Raw genomic sequence first — 12,476 nt, 5'->3', positions numbered from 1 at the left:
TACTATGTTAACTGTGGAGCCCTGGAAATGTTTCATGACCTCCCTGGGCTTGGTTTTTGGTTGTGAAGTGGGCATAGGGTTGTTGTGTGGTTTATATGAGCTAACGCATGTCATGCTTACAGCAAATACGAAAGGTGCACTCATTGATCCACCCATCTAAGCTCACCCCAGGTGGAGGGGATGTTCAGATAGTCAAGGGTGGGCTGGCCAGAGAATAAGGGCAAATCTTGCTACTGCCACTGTCATATTTCCAGAAAGTCTCCGTTGGGCCACATCAGACCCAGGGAAGCTGTATTTGCTATGGGCCCCATACCAGATGGCATCTTAGTTTTAAGATATTTGTTTTGTGACCTAAGTTTTCTAACCCTCTCTTCTCTTTTTGTGTTGTAGGAACCCAGCTATTTAGTGGTCGAAGTGACTTTAGAATCACTACCTTGAAATTTCATCCAAAAGACCACAACATTTTTTTATGTGGAGGCTTCAGCTCTGAAATGAAAGCTTGGGATATAAGGACTGGCAAGGTAATAGCCATCTTCCTAACTTGGCCTTTCCACAAGAGACTTGCTTCGACAATTTGAATAATTGGGGGCAGGTCAGAATCTATATATAGGGCCCTTGAGGTGGAATAATTACCACTTAATATTTAATCAGTGCTAAGCATAATTTTTAGATGTTTTGAAAAAACATTCTTGAGTTGTCAGACTTAAAATATCATAGGTGCAATTTTATGCAGCATATTACTAAAAATATTTGTTGAACACCTACTGTGCACAGATGCTTCCATATGATATAAAATGAATCTGCTAGGTTACTCAAGGGAATAATGTGTGGATACAGATAACTTTGGTACAGAGAATTGGTTTGTGTGTGTGTGTATGTGTGTGTGTGTGCACTTATATGCATGCTTGTGAGAGAGGAAGGGAGGGGGTAAGTGCTTTTAGCTTGTTGTGGGAAGGCTTCTTAGAGGAGTCACTGTTCCTGGGTCTTAAAGGCTGGTTGTGATTTCCATACCCATCCTTTACTACAACCTGCTGCACCTTTTACCACCACCACTTACTAGATGGCAGCTCCACCCTAGTTGTTCAGGCCAAAAACATCAGAATCAGCACTGTCTCTGCTCTTTGCATCATATCCCCGTATGCAAACCATCAGCAAATTCTCCAAAACTTGGACACTTTTCCCCACATCAGCTCTTGTAGCTCTGCTATTGTCTCTCACTGGGATGGTTGGAGGAGTTTCCCATGTGATCTCTCACTTTCCCCCTTGCCCCTTGCAGGCTGTTCTCAACACAGCCACTACACTGGTCTGTTACAGTGTGACTCAGACATGTCACTCCTCTCATCAGAATCCTCCAGGCTCTGATCTTACAGTAAAAGCCAATGTCTCTGATGATCCACAAGGCCCAAATGTACCTCCCTGGCCTGGGGGCCATTAGTGCCAGCCCCACTAGGCTCCTTGCCTTCCCTGAACATACCAGCACATTCCTGCCTCGGGCCCTTTGCACTTGCCACTCCCTCTGCCTGGAAGGCTCTTCTGCCTGTTTCCTAGGTAGAAGCTTGCTGCCCCCTGTCGTGGGGCTCTGCTCACATGTTACCTCTCCATGAGGTGCCCCCTGCCCGCAACCCACTAGCATCTCCTAGTCCCCTCTGCTATCTGATTTCTCTCCGTAGCATTTACCATCACCTGACGTATTACGGATTTTATGTATTCATTCATTTGCCTATTTCCCTCGTCTAGAATGTAAGCTCTTTGAAGGCAGAGAGTTTTGTTTGCCACTGACATCTAGCTTCTAAAACAGTGCCTGGCACAGAGTAGGCACTGTGTGAATCATGATTGACTGAATGAGTAAATGATGGAGGAAGAGAGTCATGCAGAGTGCAGATACAGGAGGTGGGAACACAGGATGCCTGTGGGGACTTGGCTGGGCGTGGGCTTCACACAGTGAGGTGGCCTGGGCAGAGAGTTTTTCAACGCTGTGTGTCTTGGTCTCAACAGTGGGGAGCCACGGGAGGTTTGTGAACATCTCCTGCCTTGGTCCTAGATAGGTGCAGCATCCAAGCCGGTCTGTCCTGAGTAGAGGCTGTCCATGTGTTCCAGAGGGAGGAGGGTGAGACAGAGCCCTCAAGGCCTAGTTTTCAAATTTGCCTTCCTGCTTCAGACTGGCTGGCACAGGAAGACCCTTTCCTGACAGGCAGTTGGAAGGGGCTGTGGGTTTTTTGAGGAGAGCCTAAATGCAGAGACTTTTCTTGACAGAGAATGGGAAGTTTTGTCTGTACATGAGATCTTGCTTAAAGTACACTCGCAAGTGGGAACATAGATAGATGTGGTCTTTTAAAAAAATCACACATTTTTCTTTTTACAAAGGAACTTTCTTATAAAAATATTTGGAAAAGAGAGGAAATTACCCATAAAGAAGTGGACACAGTGGTATTTAAAAAAAAAACCGCCAAAACACTTTATATTTAGGATATAAATACATGACAAGTGAAAGAAAACATTTGAACGTGCCTTGTGAACTGGAAACTCTTAGTCATACCATTTGAAGTGGGACCTCCTGAGCACCCAGCCACTCCTGACAACCACGTCCCTTATGGGTGCGCTTACTGTTTTTAGCCTCAAAGACCAAACACGTAAGAAATTACTCACCAAGGACGCCATCTGATTTAAGCATTTGTTAAAAATACTGGATTTCTTCCTAGGGCAGATGCCAGCTGACGAGCTCCGAAAATGCTGGGGGAGAAGCAATTAGAAGCAGATGTTGCTGTGACTGGTGTTGGCATGTTTGCGAGTCTCTCCCAAGATAGTAATGTGGCTAAGGGATCTGTGCAGTATTTGTTTTTACTTCCTTTCTACCAACAATCCTCCCCCGCCAGGTCACGGGGCTCGTTCCATTTGCATCAGTTGGGCTCAGGGGACAACACTCTTTCCTGCTTTGACAGGTGTTGCCCATGTGTCTCAAATGAACTCAGCAGGAGGACCAGGGAGGAGGCACAGCCCTTGCCCTCCAGGGGCTCCCGCCTGGGGCTGCTCCCTTCTCATCCCTATGGGCTCCTGTGGCGCTGTCCCAGGTGCTGAACCTTCTGGCTCAGCCTGGGCGTGTATGTGAACATCCAGAAGCAAGCAGCTTGACTTTTTCCAGCTGCCTTCAGGGACTGCGGTGGGAACCGCAGGTGGAAGTAGGAGGGACACAGACCTTAGCTTAAACCAAGACAGGCCTTCTCTTTTAAATACAGTGGGGAAGGAATGTTTTGTTGTAAAAGTAATATATAATCATATGACAACATTGGAAAATTCAGATAAAGAGAGGAGGGGTAGTCCATGCAGCCAAAGGTAAACATTAGCAACATTTTGATATTCTTCTTTCTGTTTTTTTTTTTTCCCCTTGTGGTTTTTAAAAAAATTATAAAAGCACTATTTGGTCTTATTTTTATACACAATTTTGTATTTTGCTTTTCATGTGGCATTAGAAGGATATTCTTTGTTAGAGCAGACTCTCATAAGGTCTTCAGTCATATTCCTTTGACTCAGACTCACTGCCTTGAGTCTCCCCAGGACTCAGAACAATGTCTGGCCTAGGCAGGAACTCAGTAAGTATCTATGGATCAAATGAATCAGATGAATGCTTTAACATATTAAACCATTTCCCTGTGTTAGACATGTAGGATATTTCAAAAACTTTTGCCATTTAAAATTAATAGATGTGAATATAGAGATCAGCCGTCAGCAAACTATAGCCCGAGGCTAGTCCAGCTTGCTGCCAGTTTTGTAAATAAAGGTTTACGAAACAGCCACACTCATTTATTTATGTATCATCCGTGGCTGCTTTTATACTACAGTAGCAGAGTGGAGTCGTTGCAACAGAGACCACATAGCCCACAAAACTAAAGATATTTAAGATCTGACTGACCTTGGCATAGAGAGATGTGATTCTGACATCTGTTACCCTATTGATTGTCAGGACTAATCCTCCTGAGCTGGCTGACAAGGTGGGTGTCTTGCCCCATTCCGTGTTCCTTGCAGAAACCAGGTGCTCAGAGAATGTGTTTTCCAGGTGGGAACTGTTCCTTCAGTCAGGGGTATATAAGTTGTTTCTCTCTCGTTACAATCTCTAACCAAACTATCAAGGTTGACTTTATTACACATTCCACTGTAAGAAACATCTTTGTGCATATAGCTTTTCCACATTTGGGATTTATTTCCTTAAGCTTGAATCTCAGAATGAAAATTTCTGGGTCAAAGCAAGCCTACATTGTGAAGGTAAGGAGTAGGTTTCTGCCAGCAGAACTGAGGGAAGTGAGGCCAGACAACCTCTCCCTGGCATCTTAGGGCAACGTGAGTAGTTGGAACATGTAACTTTTTAGTTACTTTCCAGTCATGAGGTTTTTTGATTCCTTAAACGTAGCCAAGTGATAAGTGTTAAGATTCTGGACTTCTGTAGTCTAGCCCAATTCATTACAGCAAATGGGCTGTTTGACTCCCTGTCTCCTCTTCTTGGCTGATCTCGGGTGATCTCTCCACCTCAGGTTTGATGCTTGTAGCACATTTTGTCACTGCAGTGTGCCTGACTTCATCTCCAGAGGTCGGCAGGATGTGTTCTGCACAAGCCAGCTGTGTGTACTTACTCGAAGCTGGCTTCCTGCCGCTGCTGCAGCATCCTCTGACCCCTCTCCTCCCAGCAGTCTGCTTGAACATGGGTGTGGTCTGGAACCCAGGATGCCTGTGGTCTGACCTTTACAGTATTGTGAGGGTCAATTTCTGCAGAAGCCCCCTGAGCCTCTAGTGTCATTGGCCTGAGCTGCAGGAGACCTGGGCTCATGTCCTCCCTCTGTTACTCACTTGGCTGGGTGATTTTGGGCACATTCCTTAAGCAAAATCCTCTCTGATCCACAGTTTTTTAATTGGTATCATAAAGTGGCACCTCCAAAGTAGAGTTTCTCAAACTCACACGTGTAGGAGAGCACCTGGGCTTTTGTTAGGATGCAGATTCTGTTTCAGCAGGTCTGGGTTGGGATGAGACCCTGCATTTCTAACAAGCTCCCAGGAAATTAAGGGGAGGGTAGTATATGGACAACATTCTGAGAAGCTAAGGACCAAAGGGCCTCTGAACTTAGAAGTCCCTTGCTTCTTTCATTTGAACCTTATCTTCAATTAGCCTGTACCGTCTGTGACCTATCTCAGGGACAGTGATCACTTTTGATCTGTGGGCGCTTTTATACACAGGTGTTTATTCACTGCCGCCTAGTGTGGGAGCCTGAGTCACCTCTGTGCCTGGCATCCCCGACAAGGCCTGGACCAGAGGAGGTGTTCAGGATAACCTGGAGTGAGCTGATGGGGTCAGCCGCCACTGTCATTGTGATAGAGACCTGCGCCACCTGCCCACAACCTCAGGGGCAGTGGCCACCCTGGGATCTACATAGAAGGCATGGCCCCTCTGACAAATGGGGTGTGAAGGCTAGCTGGAATTCAGCTGCAATGAGTCATTCCAGAAGTGTGCACAGAGGCAGGAGGACTTGGGAGACCCTGTGTTAGATGAGATATGGTGTGGCCATCGAGGCACTGTAGTTCTCCACTAAGGCTGAGCTCCTCTGCTCTCCAGTGTTTGGTGGATAACAGAGTTATGAGTCTCTTGCATTTCCAGCTTTGCGGTGCTGTGGCTCTGTGCCCAGCACAGAATGGAAGCTGTAGAATTGCAAGGGAAGCCCAAGACACGGACTCAGCTGTACTGGGCCCTCTAGCAGTGTGGGGAATGTTCCAAGGTAGCCACCTTCAAGTTCACTTTAAGATGACTATGTATTTTGAACCAAAAGTTAGGATAAATAATAAAAAGAAATTCTCCTTTTGTAACATGAATCAGATTTGTTAAGAAAGCTTATACAGCAAATTTGGTGAATCACCTTTTTTGCAGGACTACATTATGGAACCCCAACCTCAACAAATTACCTCTCAGTTAAGGCAAGATTGAATACTGGAAATTGGAGCAGCCCTGGAAAATCTAGGACATGTGGTTCCTGCAGCTGCAGCCTGGACTCTGCCCTAGTTCCTTCTCTCTTTCTATGTGCAGGGTGACATTGGGCAGGCTAGTGGTCGAGTGGTTCTTTTGTTGTCTAGCTCCTACTCTGCGCCTGAGAAAAAGAGTTGCAGGTGCGTTCAGATCTGCCAACTTTGCTCCTCCGGGGAAGGCTGCACACCTCTAAAACCCCAATTCCCTGCTCTCTCTGGGACTCTCATGATAAAACCAGCTCTGACAAGCCAGCTTGCTTTCTCCAGCACACCCTGGTGTCACGTTGACACCAATTGTGAATATTTCATGCTTGTTCTACATCTTTTCTCCCTACTTTTATTATTATTTTTAAATTTGTAAAGGGACATCTTGACTTCCAGATCTTGACTTGGTTTCTTGACCTTCTTCTCTAACTTTGTCCCACACCCTCTACAGGCACGTGTCCTAACGTGCAGATGACAGAGGAGTGGGTGGCTCACCCTTGGGCCTGTGTGGATCCTCAGCTCAGCTTCCTGTGAGCCCAGCCCATCACTAGTATGCTGTAGTGTTTTGGTGGCATGTGGACTCCCTGAGGGAAAGAGTTGTGCCTCATTTACCATGGTATTCCCAGCATCCACCGTAGTGCTAAGCACATAGTGGGGAGGGAGGGGAGGCGCAGACTGTCGCATGAATGACTGATAGCTCTAATCAAGACCAATTCTTAAAATCACAAGTAATTAACCCAGCCAGTTGAATGGAGGCTGAGCCGCTGTCATTAATTTGCTTATCTCCTTCCCCTTCTGTGGGCATCCTTCCTTGGATGGGAGTAATCTCAGGATGGTAGTAATAGGAGCTGGTAAAGCAGCAGGTGGTGGCTGGGCCGGCCGGGCCTGACTGATCTAGGGCACGGGCCAGAGCTACCCAGGGAGCATTAGAAACTCTTGCTGCCCAGGGTGGCCTAGGCATCGAGGTTTTTGAAAACTCTGCAGGTGATTCTAATGTATAGCCAGAGTTGGCAGCCATGGTGTAGGTGGTTTCTATGGGGCTTCTGCCCCAGTGGGTGAGACCATCTTTGAGATCTGCACTCCTGTGATGGTGGCCATCCAAGAGACGGCTTCACCTACTTAACTCAAAGTGCCATCAGTTTTGTGGCATTGTAGGCAGGTTGCTTATTTGCCCTAATGAGATTTTGATTACTCTCCATTTGTCTCTTTCATCTGTTTTATATTAAAACAGCTTTTTATTTGGACTTTTTGTGCTTTCCACAGTCCTGACTAAGCTTTGCTGCAAGCTAAACTTTGTATGCAGATGAGAGTAGGAGCCTAATGGTGGCAAAGACATAGGACCCAAGGCTGTTTCTTGTCTTTCCTGGCTCCCGTTTCCTCATCTGTCGACTGGGGCGTGGTGGGACGCCTGATGATCTCAAGAGCCCCTTTCAGCAGCCAGTGCTGGCCACAGTGCACCTCCTGCGGGCATCACGCTGTGCATGCTGTGTGTGCGATGGCTTGTTTCCTTGTGGCCTCCTGGGAGGTGGACTGGGTGCTGCCGCCATCCCCTTCCTCTGTCAGGGCCCTGAGGCTTGGAAGGACTCAGTTATACACCACAAGCACACGGCCAGTTTGTAGTGGGGTAAGACTGTGAACTGGGGTGGTTTGATGCCTAAACCCTTACAGATCCTCTTGTTCACAGTGTGAATTCAGCTTTGGTCTTGAATGAACATACAGTCATGCACCACATAATGACGTTTCGGTCAATGTCAGACCACATATAGGACAGTGGTCCTGTAAGATTATAGTGAAGCTGAAAAGTTCCTATCACCTAGTAATCACCTGCAGTGTTCAGTACAGTGACAAGCCATCCAGATGTATAGCCTAGGAGCCATAGGCTAGACCACTAGCTTAGGTGTATCACAGGCTATACCGTCGAGCTTTGTGTAAGTGCATGATGTTCACGCAATGACAAAATCACCTAATGACGCATTTCCCAGACTGTATCCCTGTCGTTAAGCATCACATGACTGAATCTTTATCAGTCAGGACTGTGCATTTTGTTCTTGGAGAAGCCTGCATGGATAGCCCTGGCATTCACATGCTCACTGAGCACTGCTGCGTGCAGCTCCGCACCTGCTGTCAGGACCTGGCCATCGATGGGACAGTGGCGGGTTTTGTTCTGAGAGACCACAGCCCTGTAACCTCAGGCCTGAAAGCAGAACTCAACATGTCTGTGAGAGCAGCCTTCCTGCCCCCACAGTACTGGCAAGGAAACTGGTTCTGAAAGGTTCAGCTGTCGGTGCAGGGTAGGCAGCCATTGAGAGGATTGGATCTGAACCCAGGTCTTCCTCTATTTTCTGCTTTTTCCTTATTGCAGGAAGAGGACACATTTCAGTTATCCATGTCACAAACATTTTCTGAGCCCCCACCAGAAACCAGGCATTGTCCCAGGGCATGGGGCAACAAAATCCAGTTAGACAGTCCATGTTTTAAAGCTGTAGAAGGGACTGCTGAGAACATCTGTTTCTTTCAATATTCAATGGATCTACCAGCTTCACTGACTGCCTTCACACAGTTGGCTGGGGAGTCCCTGTGCGTCCCCTGGGTTGTCTAAAGTCTTAGGCAGAAGTGGGCAATTGGTTCCCAGAATCTGGAACCTCAGAGATCTGCCCTGCAAGCCAGTCCTCCTCTTCAGCCACCCTCTGCACCACTTTCACTGGGACTGGGTAAGAAGACCCCTGTTTAAAACCCACACATGAGCTGCCAACAAGCTCAGTGGATGACACTGGGAGGTCCATGGCACTCAAGAGGGCGATGTTCCAAGACTTTAATTAACACCCATCCCATTTGATAACTGTTGCCCTTAAAAATGCAGCAGGCAATTTCAGAAAATATAAAGCAGGTTCTTTGGACCTGTGCTGATTCTATAAATATGATGTTTCTGTAATTCTAATTTATAAATCTTCTATAATACATGTGGCCACTAAAATAATCTCTGTGCTGCACTGAACAGGCTTCTGCTTAAGATTTTTAAAAATTTATTTTTTTTGCTATTGATTTACAATTCTTTTACTTGAAAACTTATTTTAGCCTTGCCCTAACTAATAGCGTCCAAAAAATCATGGGCTTGATGCCCTAGTTATTTTTTGTCTTAATATACTTTAATTAAAAAAAAAGTTTTTAGAGACATGGTCTCGTTCTGTCACCCAGGCTGGAATACAGTGGCGTGATCATATCTCACTGCAGTCTTGAACTCCTGGGCTCAAGGGATCCTCCAGCCTCAGCTTCTCTAGTAGCTGGGAATACAGGCGCCTGCCACCATGCCTGGCTAATTTTTAAATTTTCTGTAGAAAAGGGGTCTCACTATGTTGTGCAGGCCGGTCTTGAACTCCTGGCCTCAGGTGATTCTCCCGCGTTAGCCCAAAGTGCTGGGATTACAAGTGTGAGCCACCACATTGGGCCAAAAGTAAATACTCATTAAATGTTTTCTGGTAACAGCTTTATTCTGTGTTGTACAACTCACTCATTCACTCAGTTCCTGGTATGTTTGCAGAGTAATGCAGCCACAGCAGTTGAGAACATTTTCATCACCCCAAAAAGAAACCATGTTTTTTAGCAGCCACGCCTGTCCCCCACAATTCCCCAGCCCCTGGCAACCATGAATCTACTCTGTCTGTATAGATTTGTCTGTTATGGGCATTTTATATAAGTAGTCTTTTGTAACTGGCTTCTTTCACTTAACATAATGTTTTCAAGATTCATTCACACTGTAGCCTATATCAGGACTTCACTCCTTTATTTTATGTTTTTTTTTTTTAAAATTAGACTTTATTTTTTAGAAGAGTTTTATGTTCACAGAAAAGATTTTGCAGGAGGGATAGAGATTTCCTACTTACCCTCTGCTCGTGCTTAGGCACAACCTCCCCGTAATCATTCTGCATCAGAGTGGTCCATCTGTTACAGGTGGTGAACCCACAGTGACACATCATTGTTACTCAGAGTTTGTAGTTTACATTAGGGTTCACTTTTGATGTTTTACATTCTATGAGTTTGGACAAATGTTTAATGACATGTACAATACAGACTGAATGTTTATGTCCTCTCCAAAATTCATATGTTGAGACACTAATCCCTAATGTGATGATATTAGGAGGTGGAGTTGCTGGGTCGAAGGGTGGTAATTAGGACATGAGGTGGAGCCCATAGGACTGGGGATAGTGCTCCTGTAAGAAGAGACACGAGAGAGATGAATCTCTCCACCGTGTGAGGATACAGTGAGAAGACAGATGACTGTTGGCAAACCTGCAAGAGTGCCTTCACCAGACACCCGATCTGTTTCTGTTGAGATATCCTCAAGCTCAAAGATTCTTTCCTCAGCTGTATCCCTGCTACTAAACTCATAAAAAGCATTCAGTTTTTATTTCTTATTTTTGGAGACAGGGTCTTGCACTCTCTCCCAGGCTGGAATGCAATGCTGTGATCACAGCTCACTGCAGCCTCAAAGTCCTGGGCTCAGGGGATCCTCCCACCTTGGCCTCCTAAAAGTATTAGGATTATAGGTGTGAGTCCCTGCACCCAGCAGTGCATGTTCTTTATCTTTGTTACAGTGTTTTTGATCTCAAGCAGTTATTTTTGGTCTTTTCTTAGAATTTCTGTCTGTCTGCTTACAGTGCCCTTCTGTTCTTCGTGTTGTCTACTTTTCCATTAGAGCCCTTAGCATGTTGATCATAGTTGTTTTAAATTTTTAGCCTGATAATTCCATCATCACTGCCATATCTGAGTCTAGTTCTGGTACTTGCTCTTCAAGCTATGTTTTTTGCCTGTTAGTATGCCTTTTAATTCTTTCTTGCTAGTCAGACAAGATGATCTAGGTAAAAGGGAGTGCTATAAAAAGGACTTAAGTAATGTGGGGTAGTGTTGGGGGGTGGGGGAAGCGTCTTGCGACTAGGTTAGACTTTTAGAGTCTGCTTCTGGACTGTGAGCTCACATGTACTTCTTAGTCCCCTCTCCCCTTTAGATAGGACAAGACAGCTAGACTGGGCTGGAGCTGGGTGTTTTCCTCCACCTAGAAGGCTAGAGGGGCAGGAATTGGGTTTTTCCCTTCTCCCATGTGAAAGGCAGGAGCCAGTGGGGGTTGGGTATTCCCCTTCCCCCAGGTCAGCTAGGCTGTGATAAACCCAGCAGGTTAGACTCTAGCTAACTAATTTCTCTGCAGGACAGACCTCATTAAGAGCAGAATGCACTTTGGGAGGCCGAGGCAAGAGGATTGCTTGAGGCCAGGAGTTAGAGAGCAGCCTGGGCAACGTAGCGAGATCTTGACTCTACAAAAACAAACAAAGAACATAGCAAGATCCTGACTCTACAAAAATAAATGCATAAAAGAAGAACAGAATGCTGTGTTATATTTCAAAGTAGTTATGGCTGGGCGCAGTGGCTCACGCCTATAATCCCAGCACTTTGGGAGGCTGAGGTAGGCAGATCATAAGGTCAGGAGTTTGAGACCAGCTGGCCAATATAGTGAAACCCCATCTCTACTAAAAATACAAAAATTAGCTGGGCGTGGTGCCAGGCGCCTATAATCCTGGCTACTTGGGAGGCTGAGGCAGGAGAATCGTTTGAACCCTGAAAGTGGAGGTTGCAGTGAGCTGAGACCGTGCCATTGCACTCCAGTCTGGGTGACAGGGTGAGACTCCGTCTCAAAAACAAAAACAAAAACAAAAACAAGACAAAGTAGTTCCTTTTCTCCTTCTGCTGGAAACATAAGGGGATTTTCTCCAGTCTTCACTGTGAGAACCTGGTAGCTCCTGGAGGTAAAATGCACAAAATTTTGGGGGCCACTGATGACTAGGTCTTCCAGAGTTTTTAATCTGTCCAACTTGTCCACAATGAGCCTCTAGCAATTTGTCAATTATTCAGTTTCCTGGTCCTGGTTCCTGTGGAAATTTCTGCTCCAATATGTTGTATTTGTTTATTCACCTATCGGTGTCTCCAATTCTGGGGGCAGTGGTTTGCCCTGCGATCTCATTTCTTTTAGGGATCTGAGAAGAGTTTTACAGTTTGTTCTTTTTACTTGTTAGGACAGAGTTTTGATTTATAAGCTCCTTACATGCCAGACCATTAACAGAAAGTCTTCCACTTCTTTTTATGACCAAATAATATTCCATTGTATGGATATACACATTTTGTTTCTCCATTCTCTAGGTGATGGCCATTTGCATTGCTTCCATTTTTGGACATTTGTTTGTAAGTTTTTGTGTGCATGTATGTTTTCATTTCTCGTGGTTCTTCCTGGAAGTGGAATTGCAAAGTCATATGGTTGGTAGCTGTATGTGTAACCTTTTGAGAAACTGCCAGGCTGTTTTCCAAAGTGGTTGCACCATTTTACATTCCCATCAACAATGTATGAGGTTCTGATTTTCCATATCCTCACCAACACTTGTTCTTACTTGTCCCAGCCTAGTGGGTGATTTTCCATATCCTCACCAACACTTGTTCTTACTTGTCCC

General features: G+C 45.6%; 1 protein-coding gene across 3 annotated transcripts in view; it reads left to right on the top strand.

Moving 5' to 3' along the window:
• Positions 1–12,476, top strand: part of WDR25 (WD repeat domain 25) — a 153,555-nt gene that overhangs the window by 106,065 nt on the left and 35,014 nt on the right. For all 3 annotated transcript variants that reach the window (XM_011951471.1, XM_011951472.1, XM_011951473.1), the window contains one exon: positions 391–521. In XM_011951471.1, the coding sequence (XP_011806861.1) occupies positions 391–521 (131 nt within the window). The remainder of the gene's footprint in view (positions 1–390; positions 522–12,476) is intronic.

Source organism: Colobus angolensis, unplaced genomic scaffold, assembly GCF_000951035.1.
Source record: "Colobus angolensis palliatus isolate OR3802 unplaced genomic scaffold, Cang.pa_1.0 Scaffold32, whole genome shotgun sequence".
Classification (NCBI taxonomy): domain Eukaryota; kingdom Metazoa; phylum Chordata; class Mammalia; order Primates; family Cercopithecidae; genus Colobus; species Colobus angolensis.
Note: the sequence above shows the minus strand (reverse complement) of the source record. Positions and strands in the feature narration are given on the sequence as shown.